Source organism: Eleginops maclovinus, chromosome 6 (genome assembly GCF_036324505.1).
Source record: "Eleginops maclovinus isolate JMC-PN-2008 ecotype Puerto Natales chromosome 6, JC_Emac_rtc_rv5, whole genome shotgun sequence".
Lineage (NCBI taxonomy): Eukaryota > Metazoa > Chordata > Actinopteri > Perciformes > Eleginopidae > Eleginops > Eleginops maclovinus.
The window spans coordinates 645482-663023 of record NC_086354.1 but is presented as its reverse complement, the minus strand read 5'-3'; the positions used below and the strand labels follow the sequence as shown (position 1 = coordinate 663023).

General features: G+C 41.4%; 1 protein-coding gene across 2 annotated transcripts in view; it reads right to left on the bottom strand.

The window, feature by feature from the left end:
• ca8 (carbonic anhydrase VIII) overlaps positions 1-9467 on the bottom strand; it is a 41253-nt gene extending 31786 nt beyond the window's left edge. Inside the window, exons 1-4 of one of the 2 annotated variants that reach the window (XM_063886675.1) lie at positions 9172-9467; positions 4857-5048; positions 4589-4713; positions 1054-1149 (exon numbers count right to left, since the gene is read on the bottom strand). In XM_063886675.1, the coding sequence (XP_063742745.1) occupies positions 1054-1149; positions 4589-4713; positions 4857-5048; positions 9172-9244 (486 nt within the window). In that variant the 5' untranslated portion in view covers positions 9245-9467. The remainder of the gene's footprint in view (positions 1-1053; positions 1150-4588; positions 4714-4856; positions 5049-9171) is intronic. The other variant, XM_063886676.1, reaches the window with a different exon arrangement.
• Between the last annotated feature and the right edge of the window lie 8075 nt (positions 9468-17542).

Here is a 17542-nt window from a genome sequence, read left to right as displayed (position 1 = left end):
ATGTTATTGCTTTCAACTAACGTATGTGTAATTTGGTGACAAAATACAGTTAATTAAAGTAAAGTTTCAGTTTGACTGGTTTCATTACTGGGGGAAATATTTCCAGCAGTTTTTTCAGCAGGGGGTTTTAATAGGGAAGCAGTTCCAGAGTTTCAAAAGACTTTCAACAGATGGTGTTTTCCAACAATTCTGGAATTAACCTGTTAACTCATTTAGAAAAACAACACTCACAATCCCAGGAAGGAAAAACACTTTAAGGGCACTGACGTGCCAAAGGCGTCAATATTTGTGTAACTGAGGGCCATGCAAGGTCAAATGCCAATGCAGTGCCAATACTTTCAAATGTTTCAAAATCCCAAAAAGCACACATAGATCTGCTCCTAAAGTTAACACTGAGCTGAGGTCTATTACTTAGCTGAAGCTGAAGTAATAGTGTTCAGTTTTTGTTGAAGCACTTGATTAACTGCTTTTTAGAAGGCTGTTAATTAATACTGTCAGATATTTCTACCCTCATCAATAAAATATCAGAAGGAAAGTAAAACTGTTGGCTGGATGTCGCCATGGGAGTGCGCACTGTCCAAATAAATAAATCCGTATCTCTTTATGGCATTTAAACGTTCAATCTGTAGGATCTTCTTCATGCCAGAGCTGTGATAATGACATAGACATACTGTAAGTGGGTATAGCAAAGTATAGAGGAGGCTGGTTGTAAGAGGGGCGTGCACCTGATCACTAGAAACTCAGCTGCACTCTTACATATTAATATAAAACACTTGACATTGTCTTTGGTAACACAGTTATGCATAATTACATACATGTACTGTGTATTGGAAACTGTTACCTGAAGACTGAATATAAATTGGAAGAAAATAAATATATTGCACCCTATTTGTGCTAATTCAGGTTTCAAGGTAATGCAAAGAAGAAAACCTGAGTGCAGCACTTCATGGTTTCTGAAAGTGCAGCCGTGTTTCTCGACATGTGTTTTGGGCCGTTGTAATGTGTTTGCTCCCTGTTGGCCCCTCATCTCTGATTCCTGATTTGTAAGTTTACCTGCACAAACAGAGCTATGATGAGGACTCCATTCTTCTTCCCAAGAGCGTCCTCCAGAGTGTTGAACAGAGTGCTGTTCCAGTGAATCAGATGGAGCTGCACACACACACACACACACACACACACACACACACACACACACACACACACACACACACACACACACACACACACACACACACACACACACACACACACACACACACACACAAACAACCTGGGTTTGAGAGACCATTGTCAGGCAGTGAGGCAGCATCAGCTGGGGCTGACTGAGGGCTCTCATGTCATCCTCATGTGGACATGGAGAAAGTAGGGCAAAACTTCTGGCCTGAAACACGTGAATGTCCCAGTCTATAGATCTGTCCTTTGACCAAAAGCTGCCATATAATCTTACTTCAACATATAAGCAGTGAGAGATTCATTTAGAAAAGCACAGGAGCATCTTAGCTGTCAGCGTCATTATATATGTTGTTTTTGATCAGGTTACCTATTGAGCAATAAATGTGTGGTTTGCAAAATAGTTCAAAAGCTATCTTGATGTCTGAATATAGTAATTGAAATACTTTAATAACAACATAGGGGCCATATTATGCTTTTTGGGGTTTTCCCTTTCCTGCAGTGTGTTATTTATGTTTGTGTGCATGTAATAGGTCTGCAAAAGCTAAAATCCCTAAGTTCAGGCCAGAGGGAGATTCTCTCCCATATCCCTCCCCCCTGCCTGAACCGCCTCGATTGGATTCCTTTCTTTACTTCCTGGTTCAGTTCGGTATCACACTGACCTCACCGTGATACGGAACTGAATAAACCAATAGCAGTGCGAGCAGCTCCGTAAAGCCGACCCGAGCAGAGGAGCCATGGCGAGGAGAAGCTGCCACTTTCACTGCGAACCAAAACTCTCTTTGTTTGCCATACCTAAGGAAGAAGATGTGAAAAACAAGCGGCTTGCATTTATTTACTAATAAACTAATCCCGCGAGGCACACTGCTTGCCTCGGCAAAGTTGCAAGCTAACGCTATCAACACTATTTCTCATTCTGATCACTGTAGTAGTTGCCAATGGTATGCTGCTACTTAATACAGGTACATGTGTGCTGAGATGTTGCATTATAGTAAAACAGTATGCAATTAAATGTTTAAAATATTCGGCCTGGTCAAGTGTCCTTTTAAAAAGGGGCCGCAATCATCTCTCCTTCAATCAGCTGCCACACCTGAAACTCACCACCAAGACAAATAGCAACAGCACCCCCCTCAGGCAGGGAGGAACAACAGTATTTTAACTCATTACAACAGCACAGCAGAATAAACATAACCACATGATCAAAGGATCATAACAATACTGTTTTACTATAATGCAAGATATCAGCAAAAATGCACCCTGTAGTAAGTAGCAGTTTACCACTGGCAACTACTACAGCAATCAGAAGGAGAACATTTATTTTTATTAATTGTTGGTGAATATTTAAACTTTTAATTGCATACTGTTTTACTATAAAGCAAGCTATCAGCAAACATGTACCTGTAGTAAGTAGCAGCATACCATTGGCAACTACTACAGTGATCAGAATGAGAAAAGGTCTTTTCATTGATTTATGGTGATTTATTTCCTGAAAAAATCCCAGTAGTTCTGTCACCAGCCAGAGCAATGCAATTTGTAGACGGTCCCTAACACAGCCAATAGCCGGACCGTAGATTGAAGTGCTATTTTCGGACGTAAATCGGTAGCGACAACAAATACCATTGTGAAATTTTTTGAGGCAGTTTCCTAAACTGTCCTCAAACTGTCCCCAACATACTACACTCGTAATGTAGTGGAATTGTATTGAAGAGATTGAATGCGGTGTCAATCGAAAAAGAATATCCGGCGAATATCAAACCTGCTGCTTGTAACAATAATTTATACCCACTATACCAGTTTAAGGGGAAGAAGCTGCAGCACTGAAAGAAAACGAGCTAACGCTACATAGCACCGAGTGAGCAACGGCGATTTCTTTACTTCATGCTATCTGCACAATCCACATACCATAAAAAATCTGAGATTCCACAGATTCCATTGGTATAAGTCTCACCACTGTATGAACAAAACTCACTGAACTAGCAGCCAAGAAAGAGCAAGAAAACCGCTTCACTTTACAGAGCCATAGCTATAAACAGTCTTTGCTGTTTGTGATCAAAAGTTGTGTTCAAGGTCATACAAACGCTGCTGAAGGTCATACAAACGCTGCTGAAGGTTAATCCAATGTCTCTGTGTCACTTTGAAATGATTACTGATAATCCATCATTATTTATGTGTAATAAACAGGTACGGCACAACAAGCGATGCCATTTTCCCGGGTTTTTTCAGGGGCGGGACATTTGGCAAATCGCTAAGCGGTTGACCAATCACAGCAGAGTCGCCAGCTAACCAATCAGAGAAGAGTGCGCTTATGCAATGGTGGGGGCATGAGCTCTTCAGAGTGTTTTCAGACGGAGTGAAGACTGCTCATTTATGCACAGGCAGCGTGAGGAAAATAAAGCGCTTTTTCAACATTGAAGCATGAAAACATGTCATAGTGGAGCAACAAAATACATATATGGACCTGAAAAGTAACATAATAGCATTTTAAGTATGTAGGCAGTATTGTAATGAATGTCCAATAAAAGACTAAACATTATATTGACTAAGTCTGACACTTCATTCCTATCTGCTCCTGCCTGTCTGTGGCACGCAGCTCCAAATCACTCCACAACGCCGAAAGAGGATATAATGCTTTAAAATGAAAGACAAATATATATATTCATATATTTAAGAACATATTGAATCATTATTGAAAACAATTGGTCAATGTAGTTTTTAGCAAACATTTAGGAAAATAGAGGAAATAATGAAGTTTATTGGATATTATTTACATTGCAAATGAACCAATATCCAGTATTGGGGCAATATGAGGTGTACTGGACTATAATCTGATGTAGGTTTATTAAAGACTTAGCTCTGAGTCTGAAGACCTTGATTATCCATGTATCACTCAAGGAGCGCTTCAGATTATTCTTAGACTGCCAATTTATACCTGCTAAAAGCTGGACGCTCGCTGTTCTGCCACCATTAAAGAGCACTTCATCAGCAGGAGTTTCTGGACCCAGTGCATGGCATATCATTTCCTCTTTATTCTTTACAGACAAATGGATTGGCACAACCAAATCTCAAGGTTCCCACACACTCTCTCACACACACACACACACACACACACACACACACACACACACACACACACACACACACACACACACACACACACACACTCACAGAACACAGATGTTAGAAGAGTTACTGGTTAGAGAACATTAAACACGTGTTCTGTTCACGGACACTTCAGTGATAACATCGTGTTATTTGAAGGATGAATGTCAATGCCAGAAGTCTCAGTGTGTGTGTGTGTGTGTGTGTGTGTTTGTGTGTGTGTGTGTGTGTGTGTGTGTGTGTGTGTGTGTGTGTGTGTGTGTGTGTGTGTGTGTGTGTGTGTGTGTGTGTGTGTGTGTGTGTGTGTGTGTGTGTGTACCTCCATAGGGAAAGCCTTGAAGTTGACAGTGTGTTCTGATCCTCTCTGGTTCTCTTTGCCCCAGTGGAATCGAACCTCGTGAAGCTCGTACTCATGATCACTAGGCAACGGACCGCCGGTAACCACTGAAACTCAGGGCATCGTGGACAAGCACAAACAGGAAGTAGAAAACAGGTCAGAGTCAAAATGAAAGAGAGAAGACGCTCACGATGACTGAGAGCTCAAACATGCACCATGCCGAGTGCAGATCTGGGGTCATGTGACTCACCTGACTTGGACTTGAGAATGATGCGGACTGAGTGTCCATCGTTGATGACCTCACAGTCTCGACACACCACGTAGTTTGGTGATAAGCCGACATCCAGCAGGGAGGGGTCGTACTGAGCCTCCCTGGAGTTCAGGTTGATGGGGGACTGGTACTCGCCGTTGGCTGCTGGGAAATGGAGTCCCCATTCTACACCTATGGGTGAAAACAGCAGCACACATTACATGTAGCATCCGTGTTTAGGTCTTACCGTTAGTGAACAGTAGACAAATATCCTTAAAGTCAGATATGTGTGATATATCATCAGTGGTGGATAGTAACTAAGTACATTTGAGGTCCTTGTACTTTACCCGATTGTTTTCATTTTAAACTACTTTATACATTCTACTCTTCTACTTTTGGGATGCAAATGTTGGATTTTTTACTCCATTACTCCACTACATTTATTTTACAGATTCATTTACGAGTAACTTAAGGAATTAGGGTTTTGACCTTTTGACAGACAAAACTGAAATACTAAAATATAATTATTTGGTATAAATTAAACCATCAACCATTAACTTTTAGCTAAGTACCATTTTTGATGCAGTACTATTACTTGGAATTGAGTAGTTTTATAGTGTGGTACATTTTCCACCACTGTATATCATTTATACTGTATATGTAGGCCTATATATATTGAATAATATTTTATACATCATCAGGTCAAATTGCTCATGCATTTTAAATCAAGTTTGCAAAAATATTTTCATCATGCTGTAATGTATGCTTAATCTCATTGTGGATTCATCTGCTGGTTATTGTCCTGTTTGATCCATTTACTGTTTGGCTCCAGAAATAAAAAAATATGTGGCAAACAATAACAAGTACCCGCGTCATATGTTCTGTATTTTTTCATTATAGATGAGCCACATTAGTGGCTCATCTATAATGTTTACTTCATTATTCATTATGTTTACTTCTCAGGAAATGCAATGCACAGAAAAAGCATCATTATGACCACAATTCAATCTCTGTGTGAAATGCATCAGAGAGGCTCTGTGTTGCATTTCCTGAGAAGTAAACGGTTGATTCCTAACGTTTGACAAAGTATTTTGACACAACGAAGATCAGGAGATACCATGGAAAGCTCTGGAAGGCGTGGACCTCGAGGTTATTCTTTTTTGACAACGCTTGTGAATGCTGTGAATGCTGAGTACAGTTTTCTTGCACTATAGAGAAACTCAGACCAGAGAACGTGATACTAAGTGATACTAAAGAAACACACTGGTCTAGATTCAGTTCAGCTTTCTGCTGACCACAGTCCCCCACAGCACAATGAAAACAGTGTGTGGAGCCCAAAGTGTATTTGAGTATCATGTTCAAGAAGGCCAGGAACATGTCCCTCCAGGAAAATCAAAATGAACCCCTCACAGTCACTGTATGACTCTCTCCTGCAGCTGCAGACACCAAGGCTGTTCTCTGAGAGGAGGGGGGGACATCACATTCCCTCTGTCCTCAGCAACTGAAGCCCTGACAACAATTTGCTGAAGTGGGGAGGGTTTCACTGCAGCTACACCATGCAAGACTTTGTGGCTGTAGAAAAGAGTTCAGTCTGGCTCTAGATCACATTAATTAATCATCTGTTACAAGAATGATTTTAGTTTTTTAGTGTGCTTGCCAACACATTGTAAATGGTAAATGGACTGTATTTATGTAGAGCTGTATTCACTCTTTAGGAGCAATAATATTATGTTTAATATTATTGCTTTCAACTAACCTAATACAGTAATGTGAAATCTGTTGAAATAAAACATTTAAATAAAGTCAACGGTTCAGTTTTTTCAGCGCATTCATTCAGAGCATTCTGCCACTTGCTGAAGTAAGCTAACATTCACACACTCCGCATTGGTCATTTCATTTGGAGCAACTCTTGTCCAAGGATTCATCGACATGTTGGCTGCGGGGGCTGGGGTGAACCACAACCTTTGCGATTGAAAGACGACTGCACCCCCACAGAAACAATTTAGATATTTCAAGTTTTGGATGTGTAGCGACAGCTACACAAGAAATCAGCTCGTCAAATGGACAGTATCAGTGGTGTTAAGCGTCCTAGATATGGGTCAGAAGGGGCCTGCTATGCCTACAAGTGTTCAAATTGCTCATATATTCACTTGTTTGAACATCAATATGAACACAAAAAGGCAGGTTCAATATGAATGGAGCAAAGATCTGCTGAGATAGAAAAATAACTTTAAATTAATACAAATGACATATTAAGGTACTCACCCTGTTTTAAAAACGCTTTACCTTTAAGTCTTGAAGCTTTGCCTCTTTATGACAGGTATAATAAAATCACTCATGTAACCTACATCTTGATCAAAAAATCACTAGTTTAGCTAAAGTGTATTTGTTTGTATAACCGAGGATGGAGGGATGAGTCAAACAAACATTCGCCAAGGAGTCCGGAGTTTGTGTCCCGTGTGAAACTAAAGTCAATATGAACTCATTTTTAAATGCAAAGAGATTTAACATATTTAATTTACCATGGGTTAAATCATGTTACAAAGCATACTTATTTCAACACAAACTACAATGTGTTTCCCAAACCTGACCACATGGTTTTGGAGCTCAGACCGTACTGTACTGAGAGTGAAACTGAATGAAACTGTAACATTTTTGTAACACTGGATATGCACCCTTCTGCCTGCAGGAAGCATTAGACTGGTAGTAACTCTACGCAGCGATCTAATGCCCTGATAACATCTGAGCTTGGTGCACACAGCTCCAACTCATTTCTAGGTCAGTTCCTGATCCACTACCTTTTGGTTTCTTTCTTATTTTATCACAATAACATTATAGGCACATTAGTGAATCTCTGTTTGAAATATGTTTGCTTAGGACAAAACATGAATCTCCCCTCCCCCTAAATCGCGCAAGTCAAACCATCCAGCCACCGTCATTGATAATAACTTTGAAGAAATGTGACTTTTATGTTATACCTACAATATGAACAATATGTTAATTACTTTTTTAATTTATTTTTTACCTGTGTTTCAGCTTTGTTGGTTGGTTTACAGAACTAAAACTATAAACTGAGAGCAGCAGGGAGCAGCTTTGATTTGCAGCATAGGCTTGCACAGCTTTTTCTATTCAGTTGACATAAAAAAGAGGAAAGTGGGACACAAACATTGGATAGGAAGTGCGTTATGGTAACCATCATTTTGTGTCCTGCAGAAACTCTCTGTTCTCCCATGCATCTTCTCTGCATGGTAGCATTAAAAAGTGTCAATTAAAACCAATTCAAAAATTGGAATACTTTTCCTGTATTTATAATAAAACATTGTACCTTTCGGACAAACATTTTTCCACAGGACACTGATGGTATTTGCAGGCCTTACTTTAGTGTGTAATTCATGCATACAAAGCTCAGAGTACTCACAGGGAGAATGTCACAGTTTAATGTCCGGTGCATCCCCGATGATAAGCAGCAATAAAAAGAAAAATAGTTACTAAGTGAGAGGAGTTATTTCAGACCAGGGGTTAAAGTGTCAATGGAAAACGTAACGTGCCTGACAGTGGGATATTTTCCCCGCTTCAATGGGCAAACACAAACTGGTTTAATAATCATCAGAACAGATGGACAGCTGTTTAAAACATCTGGCTCCAGCAGGAAAAAACGTGAGGGTACAGGTCTGTTTCTTTCGGTATATTTTGTAAATCAATAACATTTTAACAACATGTTAGTATGTCCAAATAGTGAACAAGTAAAAGGCAAAAGATATAATTGTCTCAATATTTGTGGATATGGTGGCCGGCAAAGTATGTAAAGAATACATCAAGTGCATCAAGTTTGAGGCTTGGACCACTTTAAATTAGTTTGTGCTGTATAATGGTATGCTGTTTGATCAAAACTGAGTAATTTCAGTAACATCTGGGCAGAGACTACATGTGCAAAACGTTTTGATAAATCCTGGCAAATATGTAAAAACACTGAAAGAACGGAAAAGTTGACTTTAATTAAATGTATTATTTCAACAGATTTCACATAACTGTGTTAGGTAAGTTGAAAGCAATAATATTAGATTTAAATAACAAATATTAGGTTCAACTTAATATTATTGCTTTCAACTAACCTAATAATTATGTGAAATCTGTTGAAATAATACATTTAGTTAAAGTCAAGGGTTCAGCTTTTTCAGTGTGTGTTGTGTATCTGTGACTCCATGGAGTGAAGTTGAGGGTCCCGCCCCTTTAAAATCTGGACCCTCATCACATTTTTATACCAGTTAACGTTGGATTTTCCCAGCATCCCTCCTATAGATGAATCCCACCATACCTTCCTCGTAGCCCCAGTCCAGCTCATCTTTTCCTGGGGTATAATCCGATTCCTCGTTTGTGTTGTCGGCCATGGTGCTTTGCAGTCGGATCACTGTGGGTAAAACCAGTCCTCTCCCAGTCTCACTGGTTTCTCTCTGCAGTGTGCTGGATGGATTCTCAGCAGCAACCCCTCCCTCTGCCTCACTCTGCTTTATGTTTTCTTTCCCTAGTTTTGTCTTTTCTCTTTCTTCAGTCTTTTAACTCTTTGTATGTCCTGTATCCCTCATCTACTCTCACCCACTGATGTGTGTGTAGCTGTGTGTATTTATCTTTCTTCTGTTGCTCCTCCCTCTCTCTCTCTCTCTCTCTCTCTCTCCTTTGGTCTGCTGTTATCTCTCCCCCTCTCTCTGTCTTCCTCTCATCTTACTTCCTTTCTCTCTCTCTCTCTCTCTCTCTCTCTCTCTCTCTCTCTCTCTCTCTCTCTCTCTCTGCAGACTACATGTGAGTTGTTCAGTTTTCTTCCAAACAATAACAGATCACTTCTTCCTGTAGAAGCTTTATCTTTCTGTTCTTTCTATCATACTATACGCTTTTCATTGTTTCTGTTAACCTTTGTGCTGTTTTGGGTACTTTATTTGTGTGTGTGTGTGTGTGTGTGTGTGTGTGTGTGTGTGTGTGTGTGTGTGTGTGTGTGTGTGTGTGTGTGTGTGTGTGTGTGTGTGTGTGTGTGTGTGTATGTGTGTGTGTGTGTGTGTGTGTGTGTTGGAATGCTGGCAGGAAAGTCATGCTGGAGTTTCTGTTGGAGGCCACAGACCCACCCTTGGGTGAACGACACAGCAGTGGTTTAGAGCGGGCAGAGCAGGGCGGACACAGTGAAAGGCCAAACTGTTCTACAATCTTGATGACTTCAAGATGGACAGAGACACTCTGACACAAACACTGAAACTATAAAACACACCCTTATTCACACTCCACTTCTGGCTCTAGTTCTCTCAAAGCTCAGTGGAATGCTTTTCAAATGGGACTGTTACACTTCAGGGTTTTTAAATGTGCACTAGGTTCAATTAAAAACATGGCTATTTGGGTTATTTGACCATGAACAAAGTCAAGAGGGAAAATAGTTCATGTTCCTTTAGTTCTTCCTGTGCTTCCTTTCTTTCTTCCTTAATCCATATCCTCCAGGCTGCTGATGATAATTGCCCTACATTCCTTATCAGGAAGCTGTCCTCGCAGCATCTAAATGAGTTCATGCGTCCAGGGACTGCTGGGCCCGTATCACCCAATTTGATTAAGTTCAAATTATTTGGAAGCTGAATGAGTTATGAAATGTATGAATGATAGCTCCGAAGGCGTCAGCAACCAATTACATGTCTCATCCAAAGGGTATACTCCTGGACAGAGAAGTGCCCCTAACATTAATCTGAATTTGGTCTAAAAGCCAGAAGAGGTTTCAAAAAGAAGTCTTGACGGAATGAAGTCTCTATAAGAATGACCCGATAGTCCAATGACGTGGTAAAAGCAGAGACGCAAGGGATGGGATGACAGCTCCGATTCTACAACGTTAACTTATTTGGACAACATATTTTAATCCTTGACACTATCATACAATTATACACACATAACATAACACAACATTGGCCATACTACTTTGGTGTAGCAGGTGTTGACACAGTTAGGCCTATTGTCCGTTTGCGTCGAGGGTGGGGGTATTAGCCACAGATTGTTGGCCCAGCTAACTGCCCAGCTAACATGAGCTTTTTTCACTAAATATTTAGCAAACAGCCGTCAGAACACTATATTAAATGCTCATTTGAGGCTTGTTATGTGGAATATATACTTATAATAACCTTTTATTTCTATTATGATTGCATTATCAAATTACACAATTTACATTAGCTTAGCCTCTAATATTGCCTAAAATGGCGTAGAGCACTTGTTATTTCTTGCTAAATGTAAATGTTGGCTGACAAATTAGCGCCAGTGTGAAAAACAGACATGTTTAACAGCAGTCATCTCAGTTTGGGTGGGAAAGGTATTCGGATTATTCTGTCCTCAAGTATTCTTCAATACAGAATGATGTTTATGAAATCATTTCTGGTTCCATTCAGAGTGAAATAGTAATAAGGATGCTTGTGATGACAAGTTTCTACCATGATGTTGCTACAGTGTGGTTTGATTGTGCTCTGCTCTGATAGAATCCTAATTACTAACCAAGTTAACGTAGAGATCGCCTTTCACACAGACTCCAGCTCCACACTGTCTTCCAAATATGGTCCCTTCTGGCTCAAAAAAAACTAAATGACCACTGTCAAAATGTATGTTTAAATTCAGCTTAGGGTAATATTGGGCCCAATGCTAACAATGTTTGTATTATAGGGATCGATATTAGGCATATTAAAAATCTATTCAGTAGGATCAGATGAGAGGATTGTTTTTGTTGTTGAGCATACCTCACCTTACACACGCACGCACGCACGCACGCACGCACGCACGCACGCACGCACGCACGCACACACACACACACACACACACACACACACACACACACACACACACAGAGCTAACATTCACCTGTAATACAACACTTTGCTTCTCTCTGCAGGCCGTGATGAGGCACTACAGCTCAGCTGTAAGGGTGCTTTAACTATCATTTTTAATGTTTTACTGTTGCTATAAATGCTTTCAATGACTCCTTTTGATATGTTCAAATATTATTGATGTTGTTGACTTACTGTGAGCCTGTGTTGTAATAACCTAACGCTACTTGCAGCCAAGAAGCTGGTCGTCTCAGGTTACAGGGGATCAACATTTGACTCCATGTTAGCCAACAGTCCCTTGCAAATGCTGTTTGGAACGTGAACATTACAGGAGCAGGTTTGTTTACTGCCAAACTGTTTCAATCCTCTCTTTTAGCAGTAGTAGTAACATACATTTGATTTATTTATGTAGTCATTATATCTTTGCTGTTGCCTTGTATGAGACAGATACTGCTGTCATAGCAACACACTCCTTGTTTAGCATAAAGACACTATGAGTCACATTTGGCTGTGCAACCCTGAGTGAACCTTGACCCTTGATATATACCATTCACCTGATTTTTTTTGCATTACTCTTATTACTTTAATTCCAAATGTACTTATATTGCTCACATGCTTTTATTTTAAATACAACAGATACTATTTTAATGATGGATATAATGATATTTACTTATAATTGTGAATCATTTTAGGCCTAATGGACTGAAAAAAGCAATTATATTACGTTTAGATAAAAAATATCAGGTCCAACTTAATATTATTCCTCTCTTTTCACCTGACACAATTATGTGTAATTTGTCAACCTTTAGGTTTTTTTTCTGTGTGGTGGATTTGGGGGTTTCTGGACTGATATGGTATATAAATAATGAGCAGATATTGTCATCATATGTCATTTCATTATCCAAAGCAACTGACATTGGACAATCCCCACAGGAGCGACTTGGGGTGAAGTGTCTTGCCATAGGACACGACATGCTGATTGCACTGGGGATGAAACCAGTACCCCCTGATCTGAAGATCAACGCACTATCCTACTGAGCCACAGCCGCCCTACTTTGCAATGAATATTTACTGTGGAACCATTTCCTAATGTCAAATGTAAACAGCACATGTGCTAGTTTAGGAACATTATTTCTAGTCGTATGGCATTAAAGAAGTTGTTGTCTTCATTGTTAAAGGAGGTGATATACAGGATAAATGTGTGTCGGATCTCCACAGGTATATACTTCAAAGCCCTGCTTGCTTTATGATTCATGTTAACTGGGATTCTAAGCACTGTTGGAGTCTCTTCTATAGATGAGAGTGTGTATTCAATCTAGGAATCTTCATATGGAAAAGCATTGTTAATGTGTAGTGAATGAGTAAATGTAGATAATATATGCAACTGGAAGAGAGGGTAAAAGATATGCAATATTCAGATATAAATCATTATCACGTTGCCGCTCTTTAAAACAGATACTATAGATTTAGGGTGTTTATAAATCATTTAAAATGTGTCTTTTGGTGTACTTGATATTTCATATCCGTCCCAAAAAAAGAAGATTGCTGAGACATTGACAAAAACACAGCATTTATAGATAAACAGAAATGAAAGAAGCCATAAGCAAAACATGTAAATATGTCTTTAAAGCGTTTGGTTAGTGAAATAAACGTATTAGTTTATTCTTAAATAATGAGTTTGTTTTTGTTGTTGCTTTTAGTAACATGGTGCTCTCTTTACACATGTCTCCGGTCATAACATAGACTCACGTAAAACGCCCCCGCCTCCTGTACGACCCCAACTGTCGCAAAGCATCTATTAACTAATGCATGTCGCAATACACATTCTCTGACAACTCCCCCCTTTTAATTACGTTTGAACCGCATCATTATTAATGCATACAACATACATTCTGCAATGCAAGTAACGGTAACTTCCCGTTATAGTCCCAGAAACATCAGTGACCAGCCATTTAGCCTTATTAACATAAAACATTTCAACACAACATAAGACTTCCTCATGAACAACGTAAACATAATGTCCTTTACAGATCCAGTCTCTGAACAGGTTTAACAACTCTACCAGACCTGGTTTGAGACAGTCCACTAGGGGTCACCCTCGGACCCGGAGAACTACATCCAGAGCTCACCTGAGTATCTGATGCATTTGGTTCTGTAGAGTGTTCGACTGGGGACCTCATATCAGGCAGTGCTTGGAGATGGCGACGGTTTCGCCTGTACAGGGCTCCTTGCTCTGTAACGATGACATATGATCTCTCAGTTGTACTCTCCCCAGCCACTTCCGCAGGTGTGGACCAAGTCTTCTGATTGTCTAGCCTAGTGAGAACAGGGCCTCCTGGCTGCAGCGGTGAGAGCGGTTTCACACCATGTCGCTTGTTGTAGTGGAAAGCTTGCTTACTCTTCTCAACAGCATCCTTAGCTCTGACGTGCTGTCGGTTAGGCCATTTTGGTTGCAGGACTTTAGTCAGAGTAGGTAAAGTTGTTTGGATTTTCCTGCCCATTAATAGTTCAGCCGGACTGACACCAGTGCTGCTGTGCGGTGAGGATCTGTAGACCATAAGAGCCAGTAGTGGATCTTTTTGTCTCAGCATTCTTTTGGCTGTTTGCACTGCACGTTCAGCATGTCCATTGCCGTGTGGGTTGTGGGGGCTAGAGGTCACATGCTTAAAGTCCACCTCACGGGCAAAGCATTTGAAAGCATCACTGCTGAACTGTGGCCCGTTGTCACTGACAATCTCTTCCGGTATTCCGTACCGGGCAAAAGTAGCTTTCAGCTTTAAGGTCAACTGAGCACTTGTAGTGGTTGGCATGTGGAGTATCTCCAGGTATCTGGAATAGTAGTCTGCTATGACAAGAAAGTTCTGCTTTTCATGTTCACAGAGATCTATGCTATTTTTCTCCATGGCCTGTCTGGGAGGGGTGTTGACAGGAGAGTTTCTCTGTTCTGTGCTCTCCTATGCTCCCGACAGTACATGCAGTTCTCCACTTTGTGTGTGATTTGTGATGCTATGCCAGGCCACCACACTGAAGTGTTGGCTCTCATTCTGCATTTGTTAAGTCCTTGATGACCATCATGTATTCGCTCTAACATTTCTGATCTCATTGACCCTGGTATAACTATCCTGCTCCCTCTAAGTACCAACCCATCATGCACAGACAGTTCATTTCTCACAGGAAAATACTCTGTTGTACAGCTCTGTGTGTGTGTTATGTGTTCAGGCCACCCATTCTTAATGTACCTGATTATCATTTGGAGTTGCTCATCAGTAGGTGTCTCTGCTCGGATGTCATCCATCTTCGTCTGTGACGCTGGGATGCTGCTCATCACAGCAGCAACGTAACACTCAACAGCTGTGTGGCTGTCATTGCTGTGCGCCGTTCCCTGTTGTGGGCTCCTGGACAGCATGTCAGCCACAACCAGTTTTTCCCGGTGCGTATTCAGCCTCAAAGTTGAACCTCATCAGCCGCATGAGGAGTCTTTGGCAGCGTACAGGTGTGTTGTCCAGGTGTTTGTGGTCTGTAATCAGTTTAAATGCAGGAAGTCCATAGAGGTATTTCTCAAATCTATCACATGCCCACACAGATGCAAGGCACTCTTTTTCTATTTGAGCGTACCTTTTTTCAGCATCACTGAGTCGCCTTGAACAGAATGCCACAGGTCTCCAGTCTTCACCATGGAGCTGTAACAGGACCCCACCAACTCCATAGCTGCTAGTATCAGCTGAGACTACTGTGCTCCTATTAGCATCATAATACATCAAGGCAGGTGACGTTGTGAGATGCTCTTTGATTTTGTCGAAGGCCGCCTGCTGCATCAGACCCCAAATCCAGACAGATGTGGATCTTAGCAGTTCATACAGTGGTTGACCCACTGTGGCGAGGTCAGGAATATATTTCCCCAAGTAGTTAATCATGCCAAGGGCTCTCCTTAGCTCTTGGATATTCCCAGGTGGTGAGAGTTTATTGATCGCTGACACTTTCTCCGGATCCGGTCGTACCCCATCTTTGTCGATCACTTGGCCCAAGAAATGTAACTCAGTCTTTCTCATCATGCATTTCTCTGTGTTCAACTTCAGGCCTGCTGACTCTAGACGCTCCAGTACTTTCTGCAGGCGCTCATTGTGTTCAATCATGTCCCTTCCAAAGACAATAATGTCATCCATATAGACTGCAGCTCCCTACAGCCCTCTACCATTTTCCTTTGAAAAATGTCTGGGGCGCTGGTGATCCCGAATGGGAGACGTTTGAAGCAGTACCTTCCATAAGGTGTTATGAAGGTAGTTAGCCTCTGGCTATCCTTGTCCAGAGGGATTTGCCAGAATCCTGAAGCTGCGTCTAGAGATGAGAAAACTGTGGACCCACTCAACTGGGCTATCATCTCTTCAGATGTAGGCAGAATGAACCTCTCTCTTTTGACAGCTTTATTTAGTCTCTTTAAGTCGACACAGCTGTGTGCCTTTCCATTCTTTTTCGGGACCAGCACCATCGGTGCACACCATTCAGTTGCTTCTGTCACAGACTCAATGATGTCGTTGGCCTCCATTCGGTCCAGCTCCCTCTTCACCGCATTTAACAGGGGTATGGGAACTCGGCGTGCTGTGGTGTTTCATACAGTCTCACTCATAACACTGCAGTCAGCTCCAGAGTCAATTTTAAACTTTACAGGTTTCCAGTGTGACTGTCCACCCATCATCATCATCATCATCATCAGGTGTGCTGTTAACTGAGCCAAGGTAGTAATTGTTATTATGATCATCATCCTCAGTCACTTCACTCACCAGCTAAGTTTTGCATGCTCTTTCCCAGTGACCCTTTTTTCCACATTTGTTGCAGACTGTCTTGCTGGGCACTTACCATGCTGAGTGTGTGGTGTTTTGCCGCACCATCCGCATTTTCTGCGGTCACTGTCTTTGTGTTTATATTTGTCCTGGCGCGACCTCCACTCTTTAGTCTGCGCGCCGCCGTGTTTCTGCGCAACTTCCTGAACGGCACAAGCTTGCTCCCCCTGCTGGTAAACCTGTGCGTTTACCTCCTCGGACTGCCGCACCTCTTGTACCGTCATCTCCAGAGTGTGTTTCGGGATGAGCTGTAGCTTCTGTGACATTTCTTTGTCCGAAATGCCTACCACGATCCTGTCTCTGATGTGTCCCTCTCGTTTTGCACCGAAGTCACAGTGTTCAGACAGTTCGTACAGAGTGCGATAACTGTCTCTGCGCGCTCGCCCACATGCTGCACTCTCTGGTTGAAACATGCATGTTCGCGGATAACGTTACCTCTCGGGATAAAATAGGCATCAAACTTCGTCATAACTACATCAAACTGGTCTTCGCTTTCCCCCTCTTCAAAGGTGAAAGAGCTCAATATGTTCTCCGCTATCTTGCCGAGTGCATACACCAGCGTGCTCACTTGAACCGGACCGTCCTCCTTGTCCAGTTGAGTAGCCGTCCTGTAGCGGGAAAATCGTTTTTTCCAGTCAGGCCATTCCGCCGGCTTCTCAAAACAAAAACTCTCCGGTGGTTGAAACTTTGCCGTTCTCCACCACTTCTGACACCATGTAGCCTAATAAACGTATTAGTTTATTCTTAAATAATGAGAGTTCGTTTTTGTTGTTACTTTCATTAATACGGTGCTCTCTTAACACATGTCCCCGTTCATAACATAGACTCACGTAAAACGCCCCCCCCTCCTGTACGACCCCAACTGTCGCAAAGCATCTATTAACTAATGCATGTTGCAATACACATTCTCTGACAGTTAGATGCATTAAATACCTTGTCTGTTCATATACATGTAGGCTTGCCTTGTGTTGTAAATACCTACAGTCAAGCGAACAGTTCACTTTAGACCATCAAA